Source organism: Bubalus bubalis, chromosome 9 (assembly GCF_019923935.1).
Source record: "Bubalus bubalis isolate 160015118507 breed Murrah chromosome 9, NDDB_SH_1, whole genome shotgun sequence".
Taxonomy (NCBI): domain Eukaryota; kingdom Metazoa; phylum Chordata; class Mammalia; order Artiodactyla; family Bovidae; genus Bubalus; species Bubalus bubalis.
Window position 1 is genome coordinate 106,026,095 of NC_059165.1, and position 18,380 is coordinate 106,044,474.

At 58.7% G+C, this 18,380-nt stretch overlaps 1 protein-coding gene across 2 annotated transcripts; it reads right to left on the reverse strand.

Moving 5' to 3' along the window:
• On the reverse strand, positions 1 to 18,148 carry COPE (COPI coat complex subunit epsilon). 2 transcript variants are annotated; one of them, XM_006058009.3, is made up of 10 exons: positions 17,964 to 18,145; positions 11,107 to 11,169; positions 9,427 to 9,527; positions 5,608 to 5,760; positions 4,420 to 4,473; positions 3,881 to 3,962; positions 2,747 to 2,902; positions 1,472 to 1,540; positions 356 to 430; positions 1 to 201 (listed from the first exon to the last, which is right to left on the reverse strand). In XM_006058009.3, exons 1-10 carry the CDS (start codon positions 18,087 to 18,089, stop codon positions 154 to 156), a joined length of 927 nt encoding a protein of 308 aa, XP_006058071.2. In that variant the 5' UTR covers positions 18,090 to 18,145; the 3' UTR covers positions 1 to 153. The 2 variants fall into 2 exon arrangements, with proteins under 2 accessions (XP_006058071.2, XP_044804294.1); XM_044948359.1 differs by lacking the exon at positions 4,420 to 4,473 and having other exon boundaries at positions 17,964 to 18,148.
• Positions 18,149 to 18,380: the final 232 nt, after the last annotated feature.

Genomic DNA, 18,380 nt, shown 5'->3' on the forward strand with positions numbered 1-18,380 from the left:
TTCCTGGAATGGAGACATTTATTGAAAAACGGCAGGCTGGGCTGGGCTTCCAGCCTGTACTTCTAGCCAAAGGGCAAGTGCCCGGCAGAGAGGGCAGCAGAGCCCTGGCCTCGCATTCCCACGGCTCCTCCGGAAGTGCGTCTGGGGCAGGCCTCAGGCGCTGGGGGCATACTGCAGCACCAGCCGGTCAAAGTCGTTCTCCTTTGATGCGAATTGGGGGTGCAGGAGTGGGGGGGGCGGTGGGCAGAGAGACAGAGAAACGGGAGAATCTGTGAGCCAGGCCCCGAGTCCCCACCTTGCCTAGTAGAGCCTGCAGGATCTGGGGTGCAGAGCTGGGCCACCCCCAAGGGCTCACCTTGGCCTGGTACTCCTTGATGAAGGGGTGGGACCTGTGGGCATCCTTCAGCTGGGACAGGTAGCGGTTTGTCACCTGTGGGAGGAGGCAAGGTTAGCTAAACGTGGGGACCCACGTTGGCTCTGACCTGGAAAGCAGAATGGGATCAAACAAGGGCCACCCAGCCAGACCCAGGCAAGAGCCCCGATTTCCCCCCCGTTTTTCCATCACCCCACACCCCGGAATCATGCTGAATTAGAGGGGACCCTGGGGGGCGGGGCCAGGAGCCTGTACTTGCACATGATTGAAGGGATGCACCAGGTTCAGGGATGGGGGCTGGGTGGGGACCCAGGCCCGGGGAAAGGCAGGGGGCCAGACGGAGTGGACGGCAGGTCAGGGGGATGGGGCTGGGAAAGGAGATGGGTTTGTTCTGGGCACACTGTATGGAGACACCCCAGAGGCCTGGGGATGGGAACTGGGGCCAAGACAGAGCCTCGCACCCAGCCCTGACATACGGGGCTGGGGGCGTCTATGCAGCTCTGCTTCTTCCAAACTGGTAGTCTGGGGGTGTCTCTGTGCTGAGTGGGGGCACCGTCCTATCTGTCCCACACCACCCCAGCCCTGAGGCTGCTGGGGCCCTTCCACAGGCACTGGGGACAGACCCCCATGAAGCCCTGGGGTGGGGGGCCCCTGGCCGCCTGGGCCTGGCACCTAATGGGCAGTGCCCCGCATCCTCCCCCTGCACCCTCAGATGAGACAGGCTCACTGGGATGGCTCCCCTGGGCCCCATTTCTCTGTCCTGTTGCCTGCTCCTGACTGTGAGGTGACACAGGCTGGCTCCCACCCTGGGAGCCCTGAGCCTCAGCTCACGTGTCCACAGGACTCTCAGAGCTCCGGGCAGGATGCGGGCCCTGGGGGAGTGACTGTACCACCAACTTCCCAGGGTCAATGGCAGCCGCATCCACTCATGGGGAGCAGGTTCCTTCCCCAACCCCAGGCTAGCCTTGAAGTTCAGACTCCGTGACCTCGAGCTCCCTGTGGAGCCGGGGCCTCGCCGGAGACCCCTGCCCACCACAGGCTGGCATTGCGAGGACCAGAAAACCCTGCTGCACCTGCTGGGGGCGGGGAGGGGCCTACCTCAGGAGGCTTGCCCAGGTGTTGGGACAGGACGACGAGGTTGATCAGCGTCTCAGGGTGGCCGCTGTCCTGACAACAAAAGGGACGGGCAGGGTCAGCTTCTCCAGGCCAGTGGATTGGCCCACTCACCCCCAGCTCAGACAGGGCTGGGGCTACAAGATGCAGTGTGCCCCATGACTGGATGCTTGGCCAGGTGGAGACCTCGCAGCCTTCCCTTCTGCTTCCCCACACCAGCTGCTTTCTCCAGGGGCTTGGTGCTTCCTGAACAGGTCAGACTGACATGAAGACTCCGCTTGCTGCAGTTTCCGAGGGGCCTATTTATTTACCACAAATCTTAAGGTGACAGAGTCTAGGCCAAGGCAGCCTCAGCATATCACAGCCCAGCGAGCTGGTCTTCCTGCTACAGCTGTGAGGCCTGAGACCGTGGGGTAGGGCCCGCCCACTCCCCAGGGGACTTAACAGGAAACTGCAGGAAATTACCAGAACCTCCAAGCAGCTGACCTCCCCTCACCCGCCCACACTGGGCGCTGAAGCCCGGGGAATCCTGGGAATGGGCTCGGCTGCTGCCTTGGCCAGGGACCCCAGCCCGAAGGCCCTGATGGGGGGCGAGGCGGTGACATGCCAGTCGGGGTGTCACAGGCTCAAGGGGCCGCGTGGACCCTGGGCACCGGCATGGGGCACAGCCCCACACGCGCAGCCTGATGACCCCACCACACCCTTGGCCTGTCCCCGCGTGGCCGACAGCCTGCCGTGACAGCCCGGCCCCTTGCAGAGGTGAAGGGGGGGGGCTGCCCAGTGGCGTCAGTTTCTCGTTGTATCAGAAACTGCCTCAGCTGTCGGTCGGGAGAAGGCAGGCCACTGTAGCGGCCCCCAGCTTCCGCGGGCGGCACACTCAGGCCCTCTGCTCGGCGAGCACGGGCACAGGCGACATGTGTGTGTGCGCTTTGCTTGCTCCTCAGCAGCCAACGGCAGGGGTCTCTCTCAAGCACAGATCCAGGTCAGGGGTCATCACCCTGAAACGCCCCAGGCCAGGCAGGGGCGGCATCAGTGAGGAGGAGACGGGGCGTGTGTCTGCTTAGCTCAGGCCCGTGTGTCTGCTTAGCTCAGGCCCAGGCTGACCGGATCCTCCCATTTTCAAGAGAAGTCAGAATGAGGACTGTGGTTCACAATCCCGACTTTTAGCTGCGTCAGCGTGAGAATCCCCACCTGGCCAGCAGGCAGGCCGTGGGGTCCCTGCCACACCTGTTTCTGGGGTGGGGCTGGGCCTGCCCTTACCTTGTCCAGTGCCTCGTGCAGCACGCCCTCAGCGGCCTCCCAGCGGCCCTGCGCCATGTGGCAGGCTGCCTGCCCATTGAGCAGCAGCAGGGTCGGCGAACACTTGTCGGCCATCTCCTGGAAGATGTAGTAGGCGTCCTGGAGCTTCTCACCTCCCTGCGGGGACAGTTGGGACATCACCGCCTTGTCACCCTGCTGCCCTGCCCTGCCCCCTCCTGGAGGATCTCAGGGCAGGCACCCTGGGGACGCCGACCCCTTCCGCACAGAGGCCCTTGAGCAGCCTGTGCTGCGAAGGGGCCAAGGCGTTGTGCAGACCCCTCAAACCCGGCTCCCTCAAGCCCTCAGTTTACGGACTTGAAAGGCTCAGCTTCGAGGAGGAATCCACGTGCTGGCAGCTGGGCCAAGGCCTGGGCTGGGGCACACGGCCCACCAGCCTCTGCTCCATGGTCGGTCCTGAGCCCGCCCACCCGCATTCTCAACAGCAGGTTCTGTCTGCATGGCAGAGACACAGTGTCACACTGGCAGGGGAGCCTGACACGAAGATGCACTTGTGAACAAATGCAAGGCTACAGAGAGGACTGCTGGGGTGTGTCCCCTGCACTGAATGGATCCTGCGGGGTGAGGCCTCAGCTGTGCAAAACGACCTGCAGATACATGCAGACAAGGAGCACGCTTTAAAAAGCCTGGACAAGAGCGTGAACTCAGAGAAAGGAAGTCAAAAGCCCAAGACCAAAACAGGGCTGCTGCCAGGAGAAGGGTGCCCGGGCATGTGGGGGTAGGGGGCTGGGCTCGAGGAGGGACTCGGGCCCCAGCTTTGTGCCAGGAGCTGGAGAGCAAGCTGAGCAGCAGCCGAGCCTGGGGCCAGGCCCCAGAGTTCGAGTGCGTGCAGGGAGAGCATGCCGAGTCTGGTTCAGAGCCCCCCAGTCGGTTCACCCTGGGTCTGGCCAAGCTATTGGGCTATAGGAAGCCAGAAGGGGTCAAGGCTGAGTGATGGGGAAAACGTGCTGGGCTCTTCCAGGTGACCGGCCCCCAAGAAAGCATGAGGCCCGGGGTGTCCATGAAGCCCAGCTGCAGCCTCGGGGCACCCGGCTGCTCCTGCCCTCGTGCTCCCACCCAGGCTGGGCAGGGGCTCACCGCAGCCAGGCTGACCCAGGCGGTGGCCAGCTGGGTGAGCGTAGCGTCCTCGTCCTGGTCCTGCATCTTCTTCAGCTCCTTCCTGGGGGCGGAGGAGAGGTGCCCAGTGGCTGTGGGGCCCGGCTGCTGTCCCCCACCCCTGCCCGAGTTCCTTGCTCACGAGGCCTTAGCACCCCCCTGCAGCCGCACACACCCGAAGCCTGCTCCCACCCTGCAGGCCGGGCCCTGCTGCCGGCCTCACAGAAGGAAGCTGAGGCACCGGCAGTGACGTCCCTTGTCCCAGGCAGCACCATGCAGGAACGGGTAGGTAAGCAGTGGTGCCGTCACCCTCATGGACCAGAACGCACTACATGGAGAAACATTCGCATTGCTGATATCTGAGCCAGGGGGCGTGCTCGAGGTGGTCCCCACTGAAGACAGAGGACCGGTTTCTGGAGAATTCAGGGTCCCAGCACAGCCTGGCCTTGGCTAAGATACCCTCCCCTCCCACCCCCAGGCACAGGCCATCGCCCAGCAGCCCCTGGTGGGGACGGGCCTACCGGGCAAGGTCCAGGCGGTCAAGCTTCAGCAGGATCTGCACTGTCATGGCCATGCTGCGGGAAAGGTGTGTGGTCCGTGAACCCTCGCCCCACCGTACCCTCCCACTGGCAGCTCACTCTGTGTAAGCACCACCTTCCCGAAACTTCCTGTCGGTGCTCGGGCCACCAGTCCCACTTCGCAGAGGGGAAAACTGAAGCTGACCATCAGCCCGGTAGAATCAAACTCTGCGGGCACTGCTCGCCACAACCAGCGCCCCATCGCTTCCCAGGCCGTGCCTCCGCCGAGCAGGATCAGGCCTAGAGCTCCACGGGGCCCAGGCCTGCGGCCCGCTCCATGCCCATCCCATGGCCAGCCACCAGGTTTGCACCCCCTTCTTTCCAAATGCAGTCCCAGATGGAAGAGCTGCAGGTAAGCACGTGCTCCTTGCCCTCAGCATCCACACCCACCAGCCCCTCTTAGACCTGACAGCTGGGACCGGCGATCACTAATGTGGCCTCGTGTTCCAGAGCTTTCCCGCCAGAACGTGACCCAGTGCCCAGAAGAGCCTGGGGAGGGGCATGAGAAACATTCGTGGATCCACTGCCACCTCAGCCACGTACCAGGCCCACTGCAAACCCCCTTCTGGATTGAGGTGGGATATAAATGGACGAGAAGGAAGACTAACCAAGGGAAGGCAGAAACCAGAGGGCTCGTGGAGCCCTGGCCAGAGTGAGGGTCACACCACAGCCCAGAGCCGCCTCCTGGGGTGGGGGTGGAGCCAGCTCAGGCTGCACGGGGCTTCAGGGCCCAGGCCTGCAGTGCCAAAGGCCCAGCCTCAGTGGAGGGTGGTGAGGGCCCAAGGAAGAGGCGGACAGGCCAGGGCCCTGGACAGAGGAGCACAAGGCTTCGTGGAGGGAGGGCGGGCACAGAGGCCTCGGGCAGAGACAAAGGTGCTTTCAGCTCTGCTGCTGCGAACAGAGGCTTTTCAGCAGAGGGTGCCATGTCCTCAGAGCAGCAGCCCAGCCGTGCGGAAGAGAGTGTCTCTGGGACTGGGAACGAGAGCTGGCGCTGGAACGAGAGGCCTGCACCCCACCCCAGGCCCACTTTCCGAGCAGCCCCTCTCGCCGTTCCTATGACAACGGTTGATGAGACTCTGAGCTGCCTCTCAGGCAGCGGCCCCCAAACCCCTGTGAAGGATGGCCACTCACCACTCCAGGCTGTCCCCCTGGTGAAGGGTGCGCAGGGCTGCATCTGGGTTCTGGTCGTAGAAATAGATGGAGGCGGCCATGAGCAGGAAGGTGGTGTTGGTCACATCCACGCTCCGGCTCATCTCCCGGTCCAGCTCAGCCACGATCGCATCCCTGTGAGACACAGCTGCTCATGGCCCAAGGCAGGGGCAGGAGGTGGCCACACCCCCAGGGGGAACAGACAGGCCCAGAGATGGCGAGTCAGGCCCCCGCGGGCACAGAGCAGCAGTAGGCAGGATGGGCCCAGCTGTCTGCGCCAAGAGCCCCTCTGGGTGCCAGTCTCCCCACCTCATCAGGCACTTCTCAGCCTTCACACACACAGGGAAACCGAGGCCAGAAATGGGGTCAGGTGCGCCAGGCCCCGTGGGGAGATGCAGTGCAGGAAGGGTCGTGCCTGGCCCTGCCCGCAGATGACCACCCAGGCCCCGTGCTACCCTGGCATCAGTGCTCAAGGGCTGAGGTGTCCACACCACCCCAATGCAGAGGGGTGGGCTGGCTTTGCTGGGGGCACCTCCCACCGCAGGGACATGAGGCTACACAGGTGCACTTCATCCTCATGACGCCACCAACTTCCCCAGGAGGCTGGTGGTCTCAGCAGAGGGTCCAGATCTACTTCGGTCAGCACTGGGCCTGGGTCCTGAGGGCGGCTGTGTGGGAGGACGCCCCGCGGCCAAGGTGGCTGTCCCTGGCTCCCCAGCCTGACTGCTTCCGACAGGTGGGTGGTGTGCTGGTGCCAGGCCAGAGTCCAGGCTGGCCTGAGGACCAGCTGGGCGCACCCACACGTCACATTACACCAGAAATGCACTACTTAACTGAATCGAGGAGCTGGGATTCTTGTTTCAAAGGGCCGCTGAGCAGTTAACGAGGGAAAGGCCCTGTGTCACTACTGGACAAGGTTGTGGCTCGGGACCGACGTCATCTCAGCAAACGCCTACGTCTCACGTGGGTTCCGGGGGGCGGTGACCAAATGCTTGTGTACCCCGGGGCCCCTGGAGGCCAGGGACGTGTCTTCAGCCTCTCTGCGCCCACCAGAGAGGGGCCTGACGGACAAGCGACTTCACAGCTGAGTGTGCTGCCCACTGCGCGTGCGGCAGGACTGTGCAGGGATCCCACGGGGCTGGCATGAGCTGCCCCAAGGCCACCTCACAAAGCTTCCTGCCTGCTTCCCGGTGCACAGGCGGTGAACACGCAGCCTGCTCTTGTCCTTCTAACGTCGGTGTTGTATGCTGTTACTGGAACGTGCTGTGGTTATCCCGTGGGCTCTGGTGCTTTCTCCACCACCTGCTTGCCAGGCAGTCTGCACGGGGTGGCAGTCTGCACTGTCAGGACGGATGCACTGTGAGCACCAGCTCCATGCCCTGGGCTTCCTGTCCATTCTTTTCTGTAATGCTTGTAGCAGTCCCGGAGCTCCTTCCCCTTCCCAAAGGGCTCATCACCCAGGCTAGTCAGGTGCAGAGAGGGCGCCTGTCTTAACTGTCCCGGGGTCATCACAAAGCACCAGGTGCCAGGAAGCACTGGAACAACAGGATGTATTCTCTCACAGTTCTAGAAGCCAGCAGTCTGAAATCAAGGTGTTGGCAGGGGACTTCCCTGTGGTCTACTGGCTAAAACTCTATGCCCCCAACGCAGGGGGCCCTGGTTCAATCCCTGATCAGGGAACTAGATCCCAAGTACCACAACTAAGATGTCGCATGCCGCAACTCAAGATGCTGCAGTGAAGATCAAAGATCCTGCATGTGCCAACTGAGACTCAGTGCAGCCAAATAGTTTGTTTTTTTTAAGGTGCTGGCAGGACTGGTTTCTTCTGCAAGGCTCCAAGGGACAGCGTGTCCGGGACCACCCCGCCAGCTCTCGGAGCTGTGGCAGTCCTTGGCTTGTGTCTTCTTTTGTCCAGATCTCTGCCTGTGTCTTTAGGTGGCCTCCGCATCTGCGTCTTCTCTCCCCCTCTTCTGAAGACACCCGTCGCTGGGTTTAGGGCCCACCTTACATCCAAGATGGGCTCAAGGTCCTTAACCACTTACATCTGCAGAGACCCCGTTTCCAACGAGGTCAGGTTCACAGCTTTTGGGGGTCCCAGTGTCAGACTTTATTTTTCTGGGCTCCAAAATCACTGCAGATGGTGACTGCAGCCATGAAATTAAAAGACGCTTACTCCTTGGAAGGAAAGTTATGACCAACCTAGATAGCATATTCAAAAGCAGAGACGTTACTTTGCCAACAAAGGTTTGTCTAGTCAAGGCTATGGTTTTTCCTGTGGTCATGTATGGATGTGAGAGTTGGACTGTGAAGAAGGCTGAGCGTCGAAAAATTGATGCTTTTGAACTGTGGTGTTGGAGAAGACTCTTGAGAGTCCCATGGACTATGAGGAGATCCAACCAGTCCATTCTGAAGGAGATCAGCCCTGGGATTTCTTTGGAAGGAATGATGCTAAAGCTGAAACTCCAGTACTTTGGCCACCTCATGCAAAGAGCTGACTCATTGGAAAAGACTCTGGTGCTGGGAGGGATTGGGGGCAAGAGGAGAAGGGGACGACAGAGGATGAGATGGCTGGATGGCATCACTGACTCAACGGACATGAGTCTGAGTGAACTCCGGGAGTTGGTGATGGACAGGGAGGCCTGGCGTGCTGCGATTCATGGGGTTGCAGAGTTGGACACAACTAAGCGACTGATCTGATCTGATTCAGCTGCCACCGCTTAAGCCTCTTTGAAGAAACCCCTCAGGTCTCTTTGAGGACCAAGGAGCCAGATCAAAGGAGGCTGTGCATGGGGTGCTGCCCTCCATGAGGAGCAGAGTGGGGGTCACAGGAGATATCCACACTTGGGACCCACAGAGGGCTGCAGCAGCCCACGAGGGAAGCTAGTGTCGATGAGGTCACGACCACATCCTGGTCTAACAAGCTCCACGGGGCAGAGTTCAGGAGAGGACCTCCCTGAGATCCCCCGAGGCCTCACAGTGCTGTGAGAGAAGGCCCCGGCACTGGGGCGGGCAGCTGGAGTAAGCTCACAGAGCAGAGCGTCTCCCTGTCACGGGCTGTGCTGCCCCAGCCTTCTAGCCCAGCCACCTTCTGGGGGGTGTTTCACCTCTGAAATCCCAGGGGGCTTGTGAGCAGTCCATTTCTGAGGGTGGGGGGAACCGAGGTGCAGGGGGACCACAGGGCCTGCTGGGTCAGGCTGGTGCTCCACGCACAGGTGAGGCAGGGCCACACAGCTCCCAGCCAGAGGCTGAGCTCACAGGCACCTGGGTGAGCATCCCAGCCCAGATCTGCCTGAGCAGGAGCCACCCGAAGCCAGCATGGCCGGACCGTGAGCGGTTTCAGACCCCACGCCGGGCAGCAGAGAACAGGCGGGCCTGGTCCTGGAAGACCCAGCGCTTCCGGGTCCCTACAGCCCTGACCGTCGCCTCTGCTGGCCACCGCCTGAGGGAGTCTGATGACTCTGATCGGCGGCACGAGGTGGACATGCAGCTCAGAGTGAGGATGTAGCGTCCACCCTCCCACCCGTCTGCAGAGATGAATGACAGGCGGTGCGGCCGCCAGCGCCTCCCCGCAAGGCAGGCGAGCAGCAATGGAAGGTGGGAGGGGCCCCGCGTGTCCCGGGGAGGCTCTCTGGGCAACAAGGCTCCCACAGCTGTGCAGTCCCCACCTCCGGTCCCCCAGCCCCGCAGAGACCTCCTTGAAGCAGGGCCCCTCACTGCCCCCGCTGTGCGGGTGAGGGGAGCCAAGGCTCAGCAAGGCGAGGGGACACAGCAGGGATGCCGACCAGAGAGCCCCAGCCTCACCTCCGGCTGTCGCTGGCCAGGTACTCAGCAAACATGCGCACAGCCTGCAGCTCGGGGGCGGAGGAGGGCTTGATCTCGTCCAGCACCACGCCGTACTTCCTCTGCGGGCAGGACACGGACGCCGTCAGCCCCGCCCACCCTCCCGGTGCGGTTTGTGTCCCAGACCCCGCGGAACACACAAGGGCTGCTTGGTGCCAGCAGCGCCCTGCTGAAGCCCCAGTACCTACCGCTCCCAGGGACGCCCCTTGGCCCTCGGGAGCCAGGCTGCCTGCTGCTCCAGCTGCAGACCCTGGCCGGTCACTGTGCAGCCCCCCCTAGTGAAGGGGAGGGGGTCACCAGGATCAGGGAATCTGGGCACGTGCTTCGCCCCACCCACAGACACCCAGCAGGGAGGTCACTGCCAAGGGAAACCGGAATCAGGGACCCATTTTCCTGTTCCTTTCCAAGCAGTTTCAGTGTGTTCATTGCCTTCTACGTGTCTTCACCTTTATTTTTTTAAAATTTATTAAAAAAGAATTTTTTGGCCTTGCCACGCGGTATGTAGGGCCTTAGTTCTCTGACCAGGGATCAAACCTGTGACCCCTGCATGGAAGCCACAGAGCCTTAACCACTGGACCTATATATGTTTATCTTTTAAAGACACACATGTATATATGAACATATCCAAGGAGACTCTGGAGTGTACTGGGCACCCTACTCTGATGGGGGGCACACATACCCTGGAGGTGGGAGGTGGAGGGGAGGAGCACCTGGGCCACAGGGGGAAGTCCCCTCAGGTTCTAGAATGCTCTGCAGAGGGAAAGATGCAAACAGACCTGGGAAGCTACCTGAGGCCTGACGTGAGGTGGGGGCACCTGTGGAGCCATGTGCCCCCCACACAGCAGCCCAGGCCTGCCCCCTCCCCGCTGCTCTAAGGGCATGAGGCTGGCAGCCACACCTGTGCTGTGGGCCTGGGATGGGAACCCGGCGGGCACAGCTCAATCCTCTGCAGAGTCCGGGTTGTTTTTACAACAGGGGGATGAACTCTCACTGTATTATGTCCCGGGGGAATGCTGCTTTTTAAGACCCAGGTAAAGAACCCGCCTGCCAATGGAGGAGACGCCAAGAGATGCGGGTTCCATCCCTGGGTGGGAAGATCCCTTGGAGTAGGAAATGGCTTCCCCTTCTAGTACTCTTGCCTGGAAAATCCCATGGACAGACGAGCCTGGCGGACTACAGTCCATAGGGTCACAGAGAGTTGGACATGACTGAGCGTAACACGTAATGATGCTTTTAAAAATTTAACTGTAGCGTCTAAACTGCCAGCTCTAGTTAATAAGAGTATCAATACCAGTGCATCAGTTGTAACAAAAGCGCCCCACGAACCCAAACTGTTAATGAGAGAAAATGCCTGTGGGATGGGGCTGGGGATTTGGAATTCTTTTTATCATCTGCTCGGTTATTCTGTAAACCCAGAACCATACTGAACAAATAAAATCTACTGATTAAGTGGAAAAAAAAAAAAAAAGCAAAGCAAGAAACCCCAACACCGGTCTCCTGAGCTGTGCTGCAGGGCCTCAGTGACCGGTCACCGACTTGCGGCGGCCACACTGGCTGTGTGGCTCCTGCCCCCTCCGACACTCTGCTCCTGACTCTCCTGTCCCAGGGCCCCGGCAGTCATGGTCAAGGGCCGACACTCACCTGGGCCAGGTATGCTCTGTACAGGAAGACATCCCGCTCCACATCTCTCTCCGGGCTGGATGGCTGCAGAAGCAAAGGCAGGTCAGGACTCACGGGGGCCGTGCAGCCAGCAGGCCTGCAGAGACCAGCCGCGGGCAGCCTTCCCAGGAGTCTGGGCCCTAGTCCCCACCCTGGCTCTCTGCCACCTTAGGACCTTCGGCCGCAGGAGAGCTGGGCACCCCATTCTGTGCCCCCCAGGACATCCCCCTGGGAAAGGAGGCTCGACTGTCACCCCCATCTGGCTGGGTGAGAGACGGGGACACAATAGTGCTGAAACGGCCCCAGCCATACAGAAGGGGCCAGGGCAGAAGCGACATTTCTGACCACGGGACACTGGGCTGCTCATGCCGATGGGGAAGGACCCCGAGGTGCAGCGGACCAAAATGGAAGCAGCTCAACAGGCCGGGTGGTCTGAGGACGCCCACAGTGGGGTTGGGGGTGGGCGTGCACTGATGCCTAAGTCTGTACAAGCCCGGAAAGCAGGCTTGGGAAGACTCCTATCTGGAAATGGATGGCTGATGCTGGAGAAGGGATGGGACCTGGTGCGGGACATGCAAAGCAGACTTTACTGTCTGCAGCGGATCCTTCCATGCTGCTTTGGTTTCAAAATGCTCTTTAAACGTGACAAACAGGAGAGACGAAGATTCGCCTCACTCAGAGGACCTTTCTGGGAGAGCTCAGCTCGGCTGCCCCAGCACAGCGATGTTGGGGTCTAGCCAGGCGGGGGGAGTCCTTGGGGACCACCGTGTCCGTGGGGACGAGGTCCACAGGCCACGTTCAGTCAGCCCAGTCGCCGCACAGAACCCAGCAGCAGCTGTAAGGCGCTCATGCAGAGTTCACTGCAGCACCCTGAAGAGGGCCCCCGTGCGGCTGTGGGCACGCGAGGGGCCCCTCCTTGGGGGAACAGCCTTGGACCATGCCCTGGAGTGCTGGCCGACTTCCTGGAGGCCCCACAGTGCCTGGGGTAGGCAGGCACAGAGCAACTCAGCCCAGAGGGTGCGGGGGTGCTGGGACAGGCCACGCAGGGGCCAAGAGAGGAAAGTGACCGGGCAAGCGGTCCTGGCCACCTTGGAGCCGCCACTCCAAACCACGGGGCCTGGGGACCCACAGCCTGCCAAGCTGCCCGAGCTGGGGGACAATGGCCTGGAGCCTCACCAGTGGGCGCATGCCAGGACTACCCTCCCCCGAGGCTGAGATCCAGACTCCAAGTGCCCAGGCCTTCTTCCCAGCCTGAGGGTGTGAGGGAGGTGGACATGTCCTCCTCTCAGGCCACCGGAGACTGCAAACAAGAAGCCTGGCTCCTGGCCCCAGCCGGACTCCAGCCAGCTTCGCCACGGGGTCTCAGCAGCTTGCTCCAGCCACGGTGGCCAGCCGGGGTCTGGCCAGGACTTGGAACACAGTGTCTCCTAAAGAAGTGACTCTCAAAAGACCCTGAGCTGGACACTGGGGAGGACAACCCAGCTGGGGTCCCCACACCACTTGCAGTATAAAAAGAGAGAGAGAGAGAGAGAGACAAGGGGCTTCTCTGGGGGCTCAGTGGTAAAGAATCCACCCACCAATGCAGGAGACACGGGTCCAATCCCTGATCGGGAATAGCCCACATGCTGCAAGGTCACTGAGCCTGTGCGCCACAGCTACTGAAGCCCCAGCTCTAGAGCCCGTGCTCTACCAGGGAAGCCGCTGCAGTGAGGCCCACACTCTGAGTACCCCCGTTCACCGCAACTAGAGAAAGCCTGCGTGCACCAGCGAAGACCCAGGACAGCCAAAAGTAAAATAAATAAGATTATCTTCTTCAAAAAAAGAGAGACAAATGCTGGCTCTTGGTATCTTTGAAGCAGGGACACAGTGAGATGCCCTGTGAGGGACCAGACGCCACCCTGAGCCTCAGCTGCCCTCTGCGTCAAACAAGCACACCGCCGACCCTGCAGGATGGCCGAGGTGGGGTCACTGAGACCCCACATGCAGACCTCAGGACTTTCCCAAGCAGCCAAAGAGAAGAGCTTCTGGGAGGCATAAGAACGAAGACAGTTGTACAGACCAGGGAACCCCAGGAACCATGAAGCGTACCACCAGGGGAGTGCCCTGGTGCCTAGTCCTGACGGCTCATCAGCGCCAGCTGGGAGCTCAAAGACCACAAAAGCCAGGAGGCTCACGTCCACCAGTGACATCCAACCACAGGGAGGGGGGCCTCAAACTGCCTGCAAACAGCTCAGAGGTGCAGCCAGCGCTGAGAGCCAGGGGACTGTCCAGGGAGGCCAGGGACGGGGTTGGGCAAGGGGACCACATCCCGTCCTCTGACTGGCCATCAGTGTCTCCTGACCACACTAGACCGGCACCTCCTGGGGGCTTTCTTAGCTGCCGCATCCTTAGTACCTGTGCGGTGCCTGCCATCTTGTGGGCACTCGAGAAACGGCCAAGTAGGGAAACAGACATCACGACGGGGCCAGCACCGCAACACACCAGGGGCTCCGCCTGGGGCCACCTCTGGGGGTGCCTGTCTGAAGTTGCTATAACCAACCACCACCTAGGGTGGGGTTCAGAACAACAGAAACTTGTTCTCTTGTGGTTCTGGAGGCCAGAGGTCCGAGATCAAGGTGTCAGCAGAGCTGTGCTCCCTCCACAGGCCGAGAGGATCCGCCTTTGCCTCATCCTGCTGCTGGCGGCTCCGGGTCATCCTTGGCTGGCGGCTGCGTCACCCCAACCTCCGCCTCCACTTTTTCTGTCTGCCTCAAGCCTCTCTCTGCCTTTCTCTTAGAAGGACACCAGTCACTGGATTTAGTTGCTGTTTAGGCGCTAAGCCGTGTCCGACTCTCTGTGACCCCATGGACTGTAGCACGCCAGGCTTCCCTATCCTTCACTATCTCATGATTTTGCTCAAACTCATGTCCATTGAGTTGATGATGCCATCCAACCATCGCATCCTGTCATCCCCTTCTCCTTTTGCACTCAATCTTTCCCAGCATCAGGGTCTTTTCCAGTGAGTTGGCTCTTCACATCAGGTGGCCAAAGTACTGGAGTTTCAGCTTCAGCATCAGTCCTTCCAATGAATATTCAGGGTTGATTTCCTCTAGGATTGACTGGTTTGATTTCCTTGCAATCCAAGGGACTCTCAAGAGTCTTCTCCAGCACCCCAATTTGAAAGCATCAATTCTTCAGTACTCAGCTTTATGGTCCCATTCTCATAGCCATACATGACTACTAGAAAAACCATACCTCTGACTACAGGGGCCTTTGTTGGCAAAGTGACGTCTCTGCTTTTAACATGCTGTCTAGGTTTGTCTAGGGCCGATCCTAAATCCTGCCTGATCTCATCCAGAGATCCTTCACTGCATTACAGCTCCATGTGTGTTTGCTCAGAAGTGTGTGACTCTTTGTGACCCCATGGATGTAGCCCGCCAGAATCTTCTGTCCACGGAATTTCCCAGGCAAGAATACTGGAGTGGGTTGCCATTTCCTCCTCCAGGGGATCTTCCTGACCCGGGGATTGAACCCCATCTCCTGTGTCTCCTGCATCAGCAGGCGGATTCTTTCCCATGCACCACTTGGTAGTGTGCAAAGACCCTTTTCCAAATAAGTCACATTCACAGGTTCCGAGCGGACGCGTCTCATCAGGGACACCATTTAACTCAATACAGGTTGCCAAAGAGGGTTTAGGTGGCCTGCGGACCAGAATTAATGCACGTCAAAGGGCTCAGCAGGGAAAGGACTCCCATTCTTCTGGCCATGTCAGGGAGGATCTCTTGGTTTGGTGCCAGTGCCTCTTTACCATGTTGCAGAAGAGGGCACCCAGGCCCCAGCTCAGAGGTTGCGCCACAGCCTTGCCCCCCACAACAGTGATCTGACAGCCGATCTGGCTTCCTTTGCTTTCCACAGCTCTCTGCATACAGCAGCTTGTGCTGCTTCCTTCAGCAGGGAGGTAAAATCTGCATATTATGACACAGGAAGACTCAAAGAACACACTGCTGTAACATAAACAGAACAGCCACACAACAGAAGACAGAGGGTGGATCGCTGAGTGTGACGCAGAACCTCACGGGGCCCTGCTGAGATGAAAGTCACAGCTCCCATCTGACGGGAGGGGAGAGCAAGGCTCAGAGGGGTGCTGTGTCAGCCCTGGCTGCAGGGAGAACACAGCAGAGACAGAGCCAGAGGCAGCCAGGCCTGTCTAAACCTTCCTGTGGCCTGCTTTACCCAGCAGGGAGGCACGTTAACAACCCTGACGCTGAGTGCAGTACGGCCCCGAGAGACATCCACGAGCCCTTGGGACAGCCTTCCTTACGTCACAAAAGGGACGTCACAGGTGTGATTAAGATTATGGACCTGAACATGGGGAGACCATGCTGGGTTATCTGGGAAGGTCCAGTCTAATACAGAACCCCTTAAAAGCAGAGGACTTTTAGACAAAAGGAATGAAGGGGAAGGGGAAACTTGCAAGACTCCAAGAACCCCCATGCCTGGATCTTTTTTCTCTTTTTTAATTTATTTGGCTGTACCAGATGTTAGTTGCGGCACAGGAGATCTTCACTGCAGCATGTGGGATCCAGTTCCCTGACCAGGGATCGAACCTGGGCCCCCTGCATTGGGAGCAGAGTCTTAACCACTGGACCACCAGAAAAGTCCTTCCATGGCTGATTCTGAGATGGAAGTGTGATGTGGGAAGTTGAGGGCTGGAGAGAAGCATCTAGAAGCCTCCTGGAGCTAAGGGTGGCCCCTGGCCAAGAAGCAGCAACTTCAATGAGTAAGGAAAGTGATTCTTCCCCACAATGTCCAGAAAGAACACAGCTGGGCCAATACCTTGATTTTAGCGTAGGGAGAGCAGGGTTGGACTTCTGACCTACAGAAGCTGCAAGATAGTAAACTTGTGTTGCCTTGAGCTGTCCTTTTTGTCACATTGACAATGGAAAACTAATACAATCATGCAAACGTTGTTTCAACGAATCCGAACCTCTTACTGAAGTCTGAGGTTTTACCCTCCATACCACAGACGACACCCAGGGACATGGGGCTCACTACCAAAGGCCAAAAGGGAAAGCAAGCCTTCTCCACTTCAGAATCCAAACTCCTCCAACCCCTCGGCTGCCTCCGTGAAGACGTCTGCCACTCCCCTGCATGGTGCTCCTATGGCCTCCCAGACCTTCAGAATAAATTCCAAACCCTTGTTGTGCCACTGCCCCAGGCCCTACCTCTCACTCTGTTCACTTCATTCCTCATCTCCCCGACTGCGCTCGCCCCACTTCTGCAACCCCAGCCTCTTAGGGCTTGACTACACAGAGCTCACCCCTGTCTCAGCACCTTTGGGACTCTCACCTATGGAGTGAGAGCCTTCTCAAGGTTTGGTCACAAGGGTTAGATGACAGTCACAGAAGCTTGGTCTGATTTGACCACTCACACATGAAGCAGCACCCCCCCCCCCCCCCAATATCTGATCAGCACTTTCTATCTCCTATCCCTGCAGGGCTCAAGTTGTAATTATGTATTCACTCGACTCTTTACTTGTTTACTCTTCAGAACACTAGACCGTGAGGGCAGACAAAGACCCTGTCACATTCACAGCTCTTAAAAATCCTCGGGATTTCCTGGTGGTCCAGTGGTTGGGAGGGAGTCTGCCTGCCAGTGATGAGTCAAGGAAGATTCCACATGCTTTGGAGGAACAGAACCCATGTGCCACAACCACTGGGCCAGCACTCTAGAGCCTGCAAGCCCCAACTACTGAAGCCCTTAAACCTAGAACCTGTGCTCTGCAGCAACAGAAGCCACCGCAGTGAGAAGCTCATGTGATGAGTAGTCCCGGCTCTCTGCAACTAGAGAGAAGCCTGAGCAGCAATGAAGACCCCACACAGCCAAAAATAAATATACAAAAAAAGTTTTTTTTTCTTAAAGTCTCCAATAGCTCACTCTCAAAGTGACATCTCCTTCCCAAAAAGGAGCTGCTAGCAGTCCCGGCTGCCCCCTCTCCTGTCACCCACTCACTGCCTGAGCCTTTCCAGGTGCACTTTCTAGCTCTCAGTCTGGCTCACTCCCACCACTCTCCATCACACCACTTCCTGACACCTTTTAAATGACTTACTTTTATTTATTTGTATTTGTATTTGGCGTGGCATTCGGAACTTCCCCAACCAGGGATGGAACCATGCCCCCTGTAGTGGAAATGTCAAGGTTTCACCGCTGGACCACCAGGGATGCCCCTGATACTTTCTTTACTTTCTTATTGTTTATCTGCCTCCCTTGGGAGCTGAGGTTTCCAAGAAAGATGGGAGTTTTATCTATTTTGTCACAGCTTTGAGCCTAGCACGGATACACGGCCTGGCCCATACAGATGATCAGTGACGAATGAATGAATGTCAAGTCTGGGGAGAAATAAACTGGCTAGTGGGGCAGGGTACAGGCGAGAAGTCTTTTCTCTCTTGGGCCTCCTTGTTCTCTCACCTGTAAAATGAGGATAAATAACAGTCTCTACTTTAGGGGCATTGAGGGCATGGCGGAAACAAATGAGAGCTACTATTGTTATTACTGTTATTACTACCGCAGAATAGTATTATATTTGTTACTATTACTATAGAAGCGTGAACCTCTCTCTTACTCAAACGCCTCCTAACGTGCAGAGTAAGCAATCAACACAAGCATTATCACGAAATGGTACTGCTTTGAGTTTTGTCAAGGGGCAAAGACAATTCCTCACCGCGCTCTGAAGAGATGTGGGGGGTGAAACGGCGCTAGGAGAAAAGGTAGGGTTTTTTAAATCAGAGCCCGACCCGTGGCCACCAGGAAGCGTCTTCCGTCTCCGCCCCCAGCGTCTCCCAGCCCCGGAGCCGCCGCACCTTCACCCGCTGCGCCTCGTTGATGCACTGCTGGTAGCTGCCAATGTAGAAGGCGTTCTTCACGTCGAACAGCTCGTCCACCTCCCCGGAGCCGCCAGGAGCCGGACCAGGAGCCGGAGGAGCCATATCGCTGCCCTCTCACTCGCTCCGCTTCCTGAAAGACACGTCGGCCGGAAGGAGGCAGCCACCTACGGGCACGCCGGAAAATGTAGTTTACTGGCTCTTCCCTGGAGATGAGCCAATAGAAGACTCTTAAAGGGGACTAGAGGGGCGGGAGACGCAAGTGCGTCTCGCAGGGCATCTTGGGAACTGTAGTTTAATTCGAGGCTGAGCACCCCCGCCCCCCGCCCCGCCCCCTCCCCGCGGGATTCCGGGAAAACGAGGTAAGGATGTGGTCGAGGCTTTGAACTGTGAGTT

What these genes read in the sequence shown, in the direction of transcription:
- COPE (XM_006058009.3), bottom strand. Translation starts at nt 18,089, where the DNA reads ATGGCTCCTCCGGCTCCTGGTCCGGCTCCTGGCGGCTCCGGGGAGGTG. An exon ending in ACGAGGCGCAGCGGGTGAAG is followed by an intron (nt 11,170 to 17,963) that starts GTGCGGCGGCTC and finishes TTGCTTCTGCAG; the next exon opens with CCATCCAGCCCGGAGAGAGA. An exon ending in CAGGGGGACAGCCTGGAGTG is followed by an intron (nt 4,474 to 5,607) that starts GTGAGTGGCCAT and finishes CCTTTCCCGCAG; the next exon opens with CATGGCCATGACAGTGCAGA.